This window comes from Hemitrygon akajei, chromosome 13 (assembly GCF_048418815.1).
Source record: "Hemitrygon akajei chromosome 13, sHemAka1.3, whole genome shotgun sequence".
In the NCBI taxonomy this organism is placed as follows: domain Eukaryota; kingdom Metazoa; phylum Chordata; class Chondrichthyes; order Myliobatiformes; family Dasyatidae; genus Hemitrygon; species Hemitrygon akajei.
In genome coordinates, this window is record NC_133136.1 from 40,967,788 (window position 1) to 40,981,056 (window position 13,269).

Here is a 13,269-nt window from a genome sequence, read left to right on the forward strand (position 1 = left end):
TGATGGACATGGTCATTCAGAGTTGATGGATAGCTGAAACCCCGTTAGTACGGATAAAAGACAGGTCTGGAGAGACACCCTTCAGACACACCAGTGGACACTGACTGAGTGTTGGGAACCCACAGAAAGGTGGGGGCTTCGGAGACCAAACCAAGAGATCGGTCAGTAAAGCTCACAGTGTTACAGAAGGGCCGGTGGGGACTTGTGTGTGTGTCCACTCATGCCAGAGTGACGAGTCCACTACAGAAGAACGGTCTGGCTGAAGAACAGAGGGGTCATAACTGAATGACCACAACGATACGACGGATTAAGAAAGCAACGGAAGGTTTGGCTGCTGTAGCTGTTACATCTCGCTCGCTCTCTCTCCAACTATTTCAATACAACAACCATAACCACCTCAGCATTTATGAACTGAACTCTATACTTTCCTATGACAATTCATTTACCCCTAGACATCGATAGAGCTTGTTTATTATTGATTATTATTACTCCTACACTTTTAGGTTTATTACTGCTAACTTGTTTTATATGTATATTTGCATTTTTGATACTGTATTGTGTAGTTTACTAATAAACACCTTTAGTTTGGTACCACCAGACTCCAACGGATTCTTCTTTCTCTGCTGGTCAGACACCCAGTTACGGGGTACGTAACACATAACTTTCTGTCTCCTGCAGTTGTCTGTTATCTCTCTATAGAATATATATCACTATAGAAAGAATAAATAAATAACAGTAAGTATATACACATATATTGAATAGATTTTAAATAGTGCAAAAATAGAAATAATATATATTCTTTAATAAGTGAAGTAGTGTTCATGGGTTCAATATCCTTTTAGGAATTGGATTGCAGAGGGGACGAAGCTGTTCCTGAATCGCTGAGTGCGTGCCTTCAGGCTTCTGTACTTCCTACCTAATGTTAACAATGAGAAAAGGGCATGGCCTGAGTGATGGGGTCCTTAATAATGGATGTCACCTTTCTGTGGCACCACTCCTTGAAGATGTCTTGGGTACTGAGGCTAAGACTCTTGACTACTGAGGCTAGTACCCAAGATGGAGCTGACTAATTTTATAACTTTCCATAGCTTCTTTCAGTCCTGTACAACACAGTTATGGGTGCAGAAAGAATAGGGAAGTGGGCTAAGCACACACCCCTGAGATGCGCCAGTGTTGATCATCAGTGAGGAGGCGATATTATCACCAAACCGCACAGATTGTAGTCTTTCAGTTAGGAAGCTGAGGATCCAATTGCAGAGGGAGGTACAGAGGTCCAGGTTATATAATTTATCAATCAGGATTGTGAGAATGATGTTATAGTTAACAAATAGCATCCTGACAGAGGTGTTTATATTGTCCAGGTGATCTAAGGCAGTGTGAAGTGTCATTAAGATTGCATCTGCTGAAGACCTATTGCGGTGATAGGCAAATTGCAATGGGACCAGATCCTTGCTGAGGCAGGAGATCATTCTAGCCATGACCAACCTCTCAAAGCACTTCATCACCGTAGATGTGATTGCTACTGGACATTGTCAGTGGTCCCTCCCATCCGTCCAACGATCTCTTTGACCTCCTTGTATTGCGCAAGAGGTACATCGGGCATAAGACAATAACATTTAGGACAGGAAACAGCTTCTTCCCCCAGTCCATGAGGCCACTGAACTCCCTGCTGCCACCCAGATTTCATCAAGTATGAAGTGTCAGTAGCATTGTACCATTGACTTTCTAGCTTGTGTCATAAAATGCACCTTATAATCTGTGGTAATATTACTTTCTGTGTTATGTGTGAGAGAGGAGTGTTGTTTCATTTGGTGGTTTACATGTGTATGGTTGGATGACAATAAACGAACGTGAGCTTGAAGCTGGGCGGGGTGGGGGGAGGAATGAGAAAGAGAAGCAGAGAGGGGAAAGGAGAGGGAGTGGGGGAAGAGATCGTTCAGTCATGGAGCATTGCATTGCAGCACAGCTACAGACTCTTACCCCACAATTGTCTATACTTGGTGGCCCATATTCCTCTAAGCTTCGCCCTTCCATATACTTCTTAAATAATATTGTTCCTGTGGTCATCTGGCAGCTCATTCCTTATACTCAACACCCTCTGTGTGGAAAAGTTGTCCCCTAGGTCCGTTTAAATCTTTCCCCTCACACCCCGTCTATTGTATAAACGGGAGCATAAATGGAGGGATGAGGGTGTGTTGGGGGGGGGGGGTGCTGTTGAGAGGTGTAGGAGAAAAAGGGGGAGCAGGAAGAGGGGTGTAGGGGAATGTGAAGGGGGGAGTAAAAGGGAAATGAGAATGAAGGGGAGGGGCTGATTATTGCCGAGGGGACTGGGGAGAGGTTAAGTAGCAGCTACGGTGAGAGGGAAAGTTCAGATGTAGGGCCGGTGTGAGCGGTCCCGGGAAGGGCGGCCCGAAGCCGTTCCTCCGCGATGCTGCGGCGGCTCCTCTCCGTCTGGAAGCGCTACAAGTACCGGCTGGTGCCCTGGATCGCGCTGAACATGGGCAGAAACCCCAGGTAAGGAAGGCGGCTGCCCGCAAACAGCCGGACCCTAATCTGCGCCGCGGGGAAACGGCGGACGAGCAGCGGTAACTGTTCCAGCAGCGAACTGCGCATTTAAAGACCAAACCATGGTGCAGAAACATTGTCCAAAAGCAGCAATATTCTCATCTGTATAACACAGGACTGCAATAAAATACAAAATAGGTGCAACAACTTTTATAAAGTACTATATATCAACATTTAATTAGCTTTAAATGTTGCATTTATTAACATATAATTAGTAAGGCTATTCCGAAGTTCTGCAGGAATGAAATGCATTTGAAACATCGATTCTAGGTTCTAACACAAACATGGCAGCCGTGCTAGAAAGAAGAGACGCACGTCTCAAAGCAGAAGGAAATTGTCCGCCGCTGGGTTGTGAATGGCGGCGTTGCGTGAGCGCTTCACGTGGGTCTTACGGAAGGAAACTCGCGCTGCTGGAAATCTGAAATAAAGCCAGCAGTGCTGGTCTGGTGGTATGTTACAAGGTGACCAAAGTTAATGTGGGTGGTTTGGAGCACAGTACACATCAGTTTGTTGCATGAAAGTTCAAAGTAGATTTATTATCAACGTACATATATGTCACCATGTACAGTCATGAGATTCGTTTTCTTGTGGGCATATTCAGTAAATCCAGTAACATAATAGAGTCAATGAAAGATTGCACCCAACGTGGTAGACAACCAGTGTGCAAAAGACAACAAACTGTGCAAATACAAAAGGAAAAAAATAAGAATAATAATGAAAAATAAATATCAAGAACAAGGGATGAAGAGTCCTTTAAAGTGAGTTCTTTGGCTGTGGTAACAGTTCAGTGATGGGGCCAGTGAAGTTAGAGTATAGCACAGAAACCGGTTCTTCAGCCCGTCTCATTTGTGCTGAACCATTTAAAGTGCGAGTCCCGTCAACTTGCACACGGACCATAGCCATCCATACCCCTGCTATCTGTGTATACATTCAAACATCTCTTCAACTTTGAAATCGAGTTGGCATTCACCACTTGCCCTGGCAGCTTGTTCCTAGTCTCATGACCCTCTGAGTGAAGAAGTTCCCTCTTGTGTTCCCGTTAAACTTTCACTTTTAACCCATGACCTCTAGTTGTAGTTCCCCCCCAACCTCGGTGAAAAAGCCTGCTTGCATTACTCTACCTATTACCCCTTATAATTTTGTATACCTCTGTCAAACCTGCCCTCAATTTTCTATGTTGCAAGGAATAGCCTAACCTGTTGAATCTTTCCTTATAACTCGTGTCCTCCAATCCCAGCAACAACCTTATAAATTTTCTCTGTACACTTACAACCATATTTACATCTTTCCTGTAGGTAGGTGACCAAAACCGGACACAACACTCTAAATTAGGTCTCACCAATGATTTATCTAACTTCAACACGTTCACTGTGTAAGACCAACCCTGGTTGGTCCTACTGACGTGCAACACTTTTGACTACATTAAATTTCATCTGACAGTTTTCCAGACCATTTTCCCAGCTGGTCCAGATCCCACTGCAAGCTCTGATAATCCCCTTCACTTTCCACTACACTGCCAACCTTGGTGTCAACCATAAATTTGCTGATCCAGTTTACCACATTATCATCCAGATCATTGATGTAGATGACAAACAACATGGGACCCAGCACCGATGCAATTGCAAAAAAAGCACGATAGTGACTCTACTTCCTTACGTCTGAGGAGATTTGGCATGACATTAAAAACTTAGACAAACATCTGTAGCTGTGTAGCGGAGAGAGAATTGACTGGCTGCAATGTGGCCAATGTCTTTAAATGGAAAATCCTACAAAAGGTAGTGAATTCGGCCCAGTACATCATGGGTAAAGCCCTCCCCGTCACTGAGTACATCTACATGAAATGCTGTCATAAAAAAGCAGTATCAATCATCAGAAATCTTCACCACTCAGGCCATGCTCTTTTCTCACGGCTGCCATCAGATAGAAGGTAGAAGAGCCTCAGTCTCGCACGAACAAGTCCAAGAATGGTTACTATCCTTGAACAAATGGAAATAACTACACTCACTTGCCCAGCTGTTAAGATGTTCTCACAACCAATGATTTCACTTTAAGGAGCCTTTTATCTTATTATTTTGTGTTCTCGTTATTTAGTGCTATTTATTTAGCATTTGCACAGTTTGTTATCTTCTGCGCTCTACTTAATTTTTCACTGATCCTGTTATAGTTCCTATTCTGTAGATTCGCTGAGTATGTCCACAGGAAAATGAATGTCAGGGTTGTATGTGGTGATGTGTATGTACTCTGATGATAAAATTTACTTTGAACTTTTAACTTTTTGAACTTTGATCTCCACGGTACTCCACTAGTCCCAGTCGCCAGTCAGAGAGGCAAACATCTACTACCACTTCCTAGCTTCTCTCACAAAGCCAATGTCTAACCCAATTTACTACCTGATTTTGGACACCAAGCAACTAAACCTTTGTGACCAAATCACATGCGTGACCTTGTCAAATGTCTTCCATGTGGACAACACCTACTGCCTTGCCTTCATCAACATTCCTAGTAACTTCATCAAAATCTCTATAAGATTGGTTAGTCATAACCTACCACACACAAAGCCATGCTGACTATCCCTAATCAATCCTGTCTATTCAAATAGTCAAATGTCTGGTCTCTTAGAATAACTTCCAATAACTTACTCACTACAGATTTCCAGCTCACTGGCCTATTATTTCCTGGTTTATTTTTAGAGCCTCTCCTTCAACAGTGGAAAACATTAGCTACCTTCCAATCCTCTGGTACCTCACCTGTCACTAAGGATGGTTTCAATATCTCTGCTAGGGCCCCTGCAAATTCTGCACTTGGCTCCCACAGGGTCTGAGGAATTTACCTTAAGACAGCAAAGACCATCTCCTCTGTAATCTGTATAGGTTCCATGGCCTTGCTGCTGCTTTGCCTCACGTCTAAAGACTCTGTCTCACTCTCCCAAGTAAATACAGGTTCAAAAAATCCATTTATTATCTCCCCCATCTCTTTTGGCTCCACGCTTGATTACCATCCCAATCTTTCAGAGAACCAGTTCTATCCCTTGCAGTCCTTTTGCTCTTAACATATCTGTAGAATCCCTTGGGATTCTCCTTCACCTTGTCTGCTAGGGCAACCTCATGTCTTCTTTCAGCTGTCCTGAATTCTTTCTTAGGTGCTCTCTTAGACTCCTTATGAACATCACTTGTTCCTACCTGCCTACACCTGCTATACATCTTTTTTTTCAAAGTTCTATAAACCTGGTACCTTTGCCTTTTATTCAGACAGGCACATACAAGTGTTGTATTCTCAAAACTGCTCTTCTGAAGGCCTCACATTTACCAAGTACATCTTTGCCTGCCCCAATCCACACTTGCCAGATCCTTTCTCCAATTTAGAATTGCAACCTGTGCACCACACCTTGAAATTAAAGGCATTATAATCACTAGGTGCAAGTGCTGTCCGACACAATGTTCCATCTTCAGCCCTGTCACATTCTCTAATAGGAGATCAAGTATCACATACTTTCTCACTGGGACTTCTACGTACTGATTAAGGAAACTTTCCTGTACACAGTATGGGAGTTCCAGTCAATATGTGGAAAGTTAAAATCACATACTCTTAACAGGAGCCTGACCTGGGTGGTGGGGGACCCTGATGATGGATGCTGCCTTGCTGAGACAGTGGTCTGTCTAGATGTGCTCCATGGTTCGGAAGGCTTTACCTGTGATGGACTGGGCAGTATCCACTACATTTTGGCCAGTCATCCATGATGGTACAATTGTGTCGCTGGCTACAACCCCACAGAGGAATTCTTTTCTTCACAGGTTAGAGAGCACGGTATCATTGGCTATTACCCGCCAACAAGTTATTTACTATCCTAGTTATTTGCTATTTATTTATTCCACATTTTATTTCTCCTACAAATTAATAATCTCACTTTGTCCACTCAGTGCTCTAATAGCAACCTTCTTTCCTTCTTACAATCTCTTTGAAGTTTTACTCACAGTTTGTTCATTTGCTTGTATCAGCAGAGTCAGATCTTTTAAAATCATTCTGTAGTATGAGTAAATAAGTGTGAAGTCTCCATAGGATTGTATTTGACCATGGGTATCCCTGAGTATACATGCACAATCTGAGAAGACCCTCTCTCCATGCTGACAATATCTGCCCCAGACTGACAGTTTATTCTGTCATACCTCATTGAGTGTCTGCTGAAAATTTAAATGAGCTGCTTCCATTGGTTCTTATTTCGGAAGTATGTATAAATTATAATTTCATGTGCCCTTGAAGTGACTCTTTTAATTCACACTGATAAGTGCCGATGGCAAAAACATACACCAATGTAACTGGAGAGACTGCTTAATCCTTAACCTTGCTAATACAAACACATGTGATTTAAGATGAATCAGTTATAATGGCCTTGTGTTTGAAGTTGAGGTGAGGTTGTGCAATTCCATTGAGTCATACAGCTCAAAATACCTTTCAAACCTTTTTTAGAAATGTGAAATGCTGGAAATACCTCACAGGTGAGGCCATATCTGTGGGGGAAGGATCAGATCACCATTTTTATTTTTATTTTAGACTTCCATCATCTGCAGATTTTATTGTTGACCTTCAAATCCATTATGAAGGATTATCAGATTAATCTCACTCATTTTTTTCCCCTCAAAGTATCTCTTTTCCATGATATTGAATCTGGTTTCATCCTATTTTCAGATTGTACGTTACACATCACAACCTGCTGAGCAAGTCACATTTTACCTTGCATCCTAATGTCAGTCACATTTAAATCAGTGTCATTGGTAACTGATCCCTCTCCCACTGGAAGCGGTTCCTTTTTCTCTTTTTCTCTATTAAAACCGTTCATGATCTTGAGAGCCTCTGTCAAGTGTGTTCATAACCTGGTCTGTGGTTCCAGTTTTCCCATACAACTGATCCCTGATCCTTACTGCCATTCTGGTGAATTCTTCCTGCATCCTCTCCAAAGCCTGGTACTCTTTCTTAAATGACCACATAACTGGATACAGTCCTTTGGGGATCTAATCAGTGTTCTTTAACTTCCCTAGTCTCTCTTTATCTGTTTATTATTTAGAGATACAGCGTGGAACATGATCTTCCAGTCCTTCAGCCGCGATACACAGCAGTCCACTGATTTTAACCCTGGCCTAATCATGACACAACTTACAATGATCTATTAACCTACTAACCGGTAGGTTTTGGGACTGTGGGGGGAAACCCATGCGCACACAGGAAGGAATGTACAAGCTTGCTTACAGAGGATGCTGGAATTGAACTCTGATGCCCCAAACTGTAGTAGTGTTGCATTAACCACTGTTCCATAAGTTCTATAATTTATAAAATCAAGAACTACATGTGCTTAACAGACTTCTAAAGTTACATAAAGCAGTATAGACCCTTTGGCCCACAATATTGAGCTGACCTTTTAACCTACTTCACGATCAGGGCACAGGTTTAAGGTGCTGGGGAGTAGGTACAGAGGAGATGTCAGGGTTGTTTTTTTGCGCAGAGAGTGGTGAGTGTGTGGAATGGGCTGCTGGCAACGGTGTTGAAGGCGGATACGATAAGGTCTTTTAAGACACTCTTGGATAGGTACATGGAGCTTAGAAAAATAGAGGGCTATGGGTAACCCTAGGTAATTTCTAAGTAAGTACATGTTCGGCACAGCATTGTAGGCCGAAAGGACTGTATTATGCTGTAGGTTTTCTATATTTCTATGACCAATCCAACCTTTCCCTCCTGCTTAGCCCTCCATTTTTCTTTCATCCATGTGGCAACCCAGAAGTCTCTTAAATGTCCCTAATGTATCTGCCGTTATCACCACTCCCAAAGTATGTTCCATTCATTTGCCACTCTGTGGGGGTGGGAAGAAAAAACAAACTATCTCTGAATGCTAATGTAAAACTTCAACTGTTTATTCATTTCCATAGATGCTTCCTGGCCTGCTGAGTTTCTCCACCATTTTGTGTGTGTGGCTTTGGATTTCCAACATCTGTAGACTTCCTCGTGTTTATGATTAACTATCTCTGAAATCCTCCCTGTACTTTCCTCAAATCACCTTAAAAGTTTGTCTGCTCATATTAGCCATTGCTACCCTGGAGAAAAGGAGCTTGTTGTTCACTCTATCTGTGCCTTTTATCATCTTAGTTAGTTAGCTAAGTCCTACACCCATACTGGGGCATGGGCCCCCGACAGTAGCTTGCCAGAGTCCTCTGTCCTGGGCCAGAAGATTGGCTAACTTGCAGGAGCAAGGAGTGAGAATGAAGGGGCTTTTACTCATTGGCTGCTGGTGACTAATTGTGTTTCGCAGCGGTTGATATTGGGACTGCCTCTTTTCACATTATATGCAAATGATTTAGACGATGGAATTGATGGCTTTGTGGCCAGGTTCATGGATGAAATGAAGATGGGTAGAGAGGCAAGTTGTGTTGAGGAAGCAGGGAGTTTGTAGAAGGACTTGGACAAACTGGGAGAATGGGCAAAGAAGTGGCAGATGGAATATAGTGTGGGGAAGTGCACGGTCATGCACTTTGGTAGAAGGAATAAAGGTGTAGACTGGTTTCTAAATGGGGAGAAAATTCAAAAATCAGATGTACAAAAGAACTTGGGAGTCCTTGTACATGATTCCCTAAAGATTAACTTACAGGTTGAGTCGATGGTAAGGAAGACACATCCAATATTAGAATTTATTTTGAGAGGACTGGAATATAAGGCAAGGATACAATACTGAGGCCTTATAAGACATTGGTCAGACTGCACTTGGAGTATTGTGAGCAGTTTAGGGCCTCTTATCTGAGAAAAAATGTGCAGCCATTGGAGAGGGTCCAGAGAGGGTTCACGAGAATGATTCTGGGAATGAAAGGGTAAATGTACTGGGGGTGTTTGAGGGCTTCATGTCTGTACTCACTAGAGTTTAGAAGAATGAGAGGGATTTCATTGAAACCTATTGAATATTGAAAGGCCTAGATAGAGGGGATGTGGAGAGGATGCTTCGTATATTGAGGGAGTCTAGAACCAGTGGGCACAGCCTCAGAATAAAGGAATGTCCATTTAGAACAGAGATGAGGAGGAATTTCTTGTGTTAGAAGGAGGTGAATCTGTACAATTCATTGCCATGAACAGCCATGGAATCCAAGTGATAAAGTATACTTAAAGTGGAGGTTGATAGGTTCTTGATTAGTCAAGGCATCAAAGGTGATGGGGGAGAAGGTAACAGAAAGGGGTTGAGAGGGGTAATAAATCAGTCATGGTGGATTAGCGGAGCAGACTTGATGGACTGAATAGCCGAATACTGTTCCTCGCCTTTCAAGTTGTCCCCTGGTGTAGCCTGCTTTGTGTCAGCTTCAAAGTAGTGTCGCCTCTCTTCTGCTTTCCCTGGGGATTCCATGTTAGTGCTCTGCATTTGTACATGATCTTTACATTCCATGTTCCAATGGTGGCAGCCTGGATGATACATAAATAGGAGCAGGAGCTGGCCATCCAGCTTGTTGAGCTTGCCCCCCTATTCAATAACATCATGGCTGATCTGGCCATAGACTCATCTCCCCCACCTGGCTTTTCCCCATAACCCATAATTCCCCTACTATGCAAAAATCTATCCAACCTTGTTTTAAGTATATTTACTGAGGTAGCCTCCACTGCTTCAATGGGCAGATAATTCCACAAATTCACCACTCTCTGGGAAAAGTAGTTCCTCATAATTTCCGTCCTAAGTCTACTCCCTGAATCTTGAGGCTATGTCCCCTAGTTTTGGTCTCACCTACCAGTGGAAACAACTTTCCTGCCTCTATCTTATCTACCCCTTTCATAATTTTATATGTTTCTGTAAGTTCTCCTCTGATTCTTCTGAATTCCTGCAAGTACAATCCCAGGCGACTCAATCGCTCCTCATGGTCTGACCCCCTCATCTCTGGAACCAACCTGGTGAACCGTCTCCAAAGCCAGTATATCCTTCCTCAAATAAGGAGACCAGAACTGATCGCAGTACTCCAGGTGTGGCCTCACCAGTACCCTGTACAGTTGCAGCATAACCTCCCTGCTCTTAAATTTAATCCCTCTAGCAGTGAAGGCAAACATCCCATTTGCCTTCTTGATAGCCTGCTGCACCTGCAAACCAACCTTTTGTGATTCATGCACAAGCAAGAAGGTGGTGTCTTCTAGGTGAAGATCCTTCCTCTCCTAGAGATGAAGTCTTTGGAGCTTCTGTTGATGTGTTTGTTAGCACTATGCCTAACTCTCCTTTCGCATCTGGGCTTGGGACCATCATCTTATACACCTCTATCAGATCTCCTCTTTCACTCCAAAGAGAAAAGCCCTAGCTCACTGAACCTCTCCTCATAAGACATAGTCTCTAATCCAGGCAGCATCCTGGTCAATCTCCTCTGCACCCTCCCTAAAGCTTCTACTTGAACACAACACTCCAAGAGTGGGCTAACCGAAGCTGTGACATTACTTTGCCACTCTTGAACTTCATGCACTAATGAAGGTCAAGATACCACACACTTCTTAACACCCTATCAACTTGCATTATCCTAATATGTTATTCAAGCATGTGTGAAGATTTTTCTTTTACACCCCAGGTCCATCTGTTAAAAGCAGCAGCAAGAATGAAGGATACAGGATATCATTTGTGATTTCGATCATTCTGATCATTGTGCTCTGGAGGGGCAAGTGCAAAGATTGGACTGAAAGCTCACTAATTGGGAAATTATAGCCAATAAATTAGTGAAATAAATAAAATCACTGATCTTTAATCGTATATGCATAATGGTCCAATCAAATTTAATTTCTTTTGAAGAATTTTGTTCTGGGAACTTAACAGTTCGAGCTATAAGGATTCAGGGAGGTACCATTCTTAATTTGCAGATTGTACCTATAAGAAATGACAAGGATTGAGGGAATCTGTGTTTGTCAGATTCCTTTGCTGAGGTTTAATAGTGTATGGTATTGCTAAAGTATACAAGTAATCCTCTTACTTTTCATTACAGGACAATACGATTCGTTCCAGAAGCATCTTTGGATAAAATTATTTCTGACTCTGCGATTGAGGACTCATTACAGAAGTTGTTTTGTGCTTTGCTCAGAGGAGATTTGCGCAATCAAGCTGAGTTTCTTAATATGCTGCCAGAAAGTATTCGATCAAAGTATACGGGTATATTAACTCATTTTCAATCTGTTAAAGAAACTGAAGGAAATCATATGGATTTTAACCCTGAAGGGGCAATGTTTGAAACATTTGGATTCATTATAAGAAGAGCAACAAGTTCACTTTTGTCTGCAGGAAGAGGGGTGTTTGTTACGACAGGAAAGGTGCCAAAAGGAACCGTTGTTTGCATGTATCCTGGTATTGTAGTCATTTTACATTTTCTTTTCCGTTTGAAATTACTGTTGTAATGTGATCTCAGATTTTTGCTCTGTAAACTGGAGTTGTAATGTTAGACAACTTAAGATATCACTTTTGTTTGTTGCTAAGGGCATGATCTTTCATTGCTCGTACCTCCATTCCTTTCACTTTGTACAGTGTAGAGCAGGTCCCTCTGGCCCAATGAGCCACACAGCCCAGCAACCCAACTATTTAAAACTAGCCCAGTCACAGGACAATTGACAATGACCAATTAACCTACTAACCGGTAAGTCTTTGGACTGTGGGATTGCAGTTACTTCTGCCCTTTGTTATCTCCATTTTACTCAGTTCTCCCTCCTGTTCTCATTTTGCAACTCATCTTCTCCTGACTTTCTACTCTTACCTTGTCTCTCCACTCTGTTCCTATGATTACTACTGTCCTTTCTCTGTCATATTTCTTCCCAACACCCCATTTGCCCTCCTTTGCCACCCCTTTATCCTTCAGCCACTCTTGATCATTTCATCTTCTTCCCTTACTAATTTTCTTTCTCAGCTGAAGGGGTTTGAAGTCCAAAATGTAACAAATGTTGGAAGAGGACGTACTTCCTTCTGTAGCTGCTTCACACTGCTGGTGTGAGAAGGTAGACCAGGGTTTTGAAACTAATCGGCACAGGGACTTGGGAGTTCTTGTGCATCAGTTGCAAAATGTTGGTTTGCAGGCGCAACAGGTTCTCAGGGGGAAAATGGAATGTTGGCCTTCATTGCCAGAGAGATTGAATTTCAGATCAGGGAGGTTATGCTGCAATTGTAAGGGTACTGGTGAGGCCACATCTTGAATACTGCATGGAGTTCTGGTCTCCTTACTTGAGAAAAGATATGCTGGCCTTACAGGTGGTGTGGAGGGTGTTCACCCCAGGTTGATTCTAGAGAACAAGGGTGTTAACATGTGAGGAGAGATTGAGTCACCTGGGACTACACTTGCTGGAATTAAGAAGAATGAGAGGTGATCTGGAAACATTTAAAATTATGAGAGGGATCGATAAGATAGAGACTAAAAAATTGTTTCCACTAGTAAGTGAGACTGGAACTGAGAGACATGGCCTCAAGATTTGGAGAAATAGATTTAGAATACAGATGAGGAGAGACTGCTTTTCCCAGAGAGTAGTGAATCTGTGGAATTCTCTGCCCAGGGAAGCAGTAGCTGCTGCCTCATAAAATATATTTAAGACATAGATAGATTTTGGCATAGCAGGGTAATTAAGAGTTATGAGGGAAGGGCAGGCAGATGAAGTTGAGTCCATAGCTAGATCAGCTATGAATCTTATTGAATGGCGGAGCAGGCTCAACAGTCTAGATGGCCGACTCCTGCCCCTATT

At 42.6% G+C, this 13,269-nt stretch overlaps 1 protein-coding gene across 2 annotated transcripts in view; it reads left to right on the forward strand.

Annotated features, from left to right (window-relative positions):
* Positions 1-2,395: 2,395 nt before the first annotated feature.
* setd9 (SET domain containing 9) overlaps positions 2,396-13,269 on the forward strand; it is a 38,898-nt gene continuing 28,024 nt past the window's right edge. For both annotated transcript variants that reach the window (XM_073064462.1, XM_073064463.1), the window contains exons 1-2: positions 2,396-2,514; positions 11,538-11,893. In XM_073064462.1, coding sequence (XP_072920563.1) covers positions 2,429-2,514; positions 11,538-11,893 — 442 coding nt within the window. In that variant the 5' untranslated portion in view covers positions 2,396-2,428. The remainder of the gene's footprint in view (positions 2,515-11,537; positions 11,894-13,269) is intronic.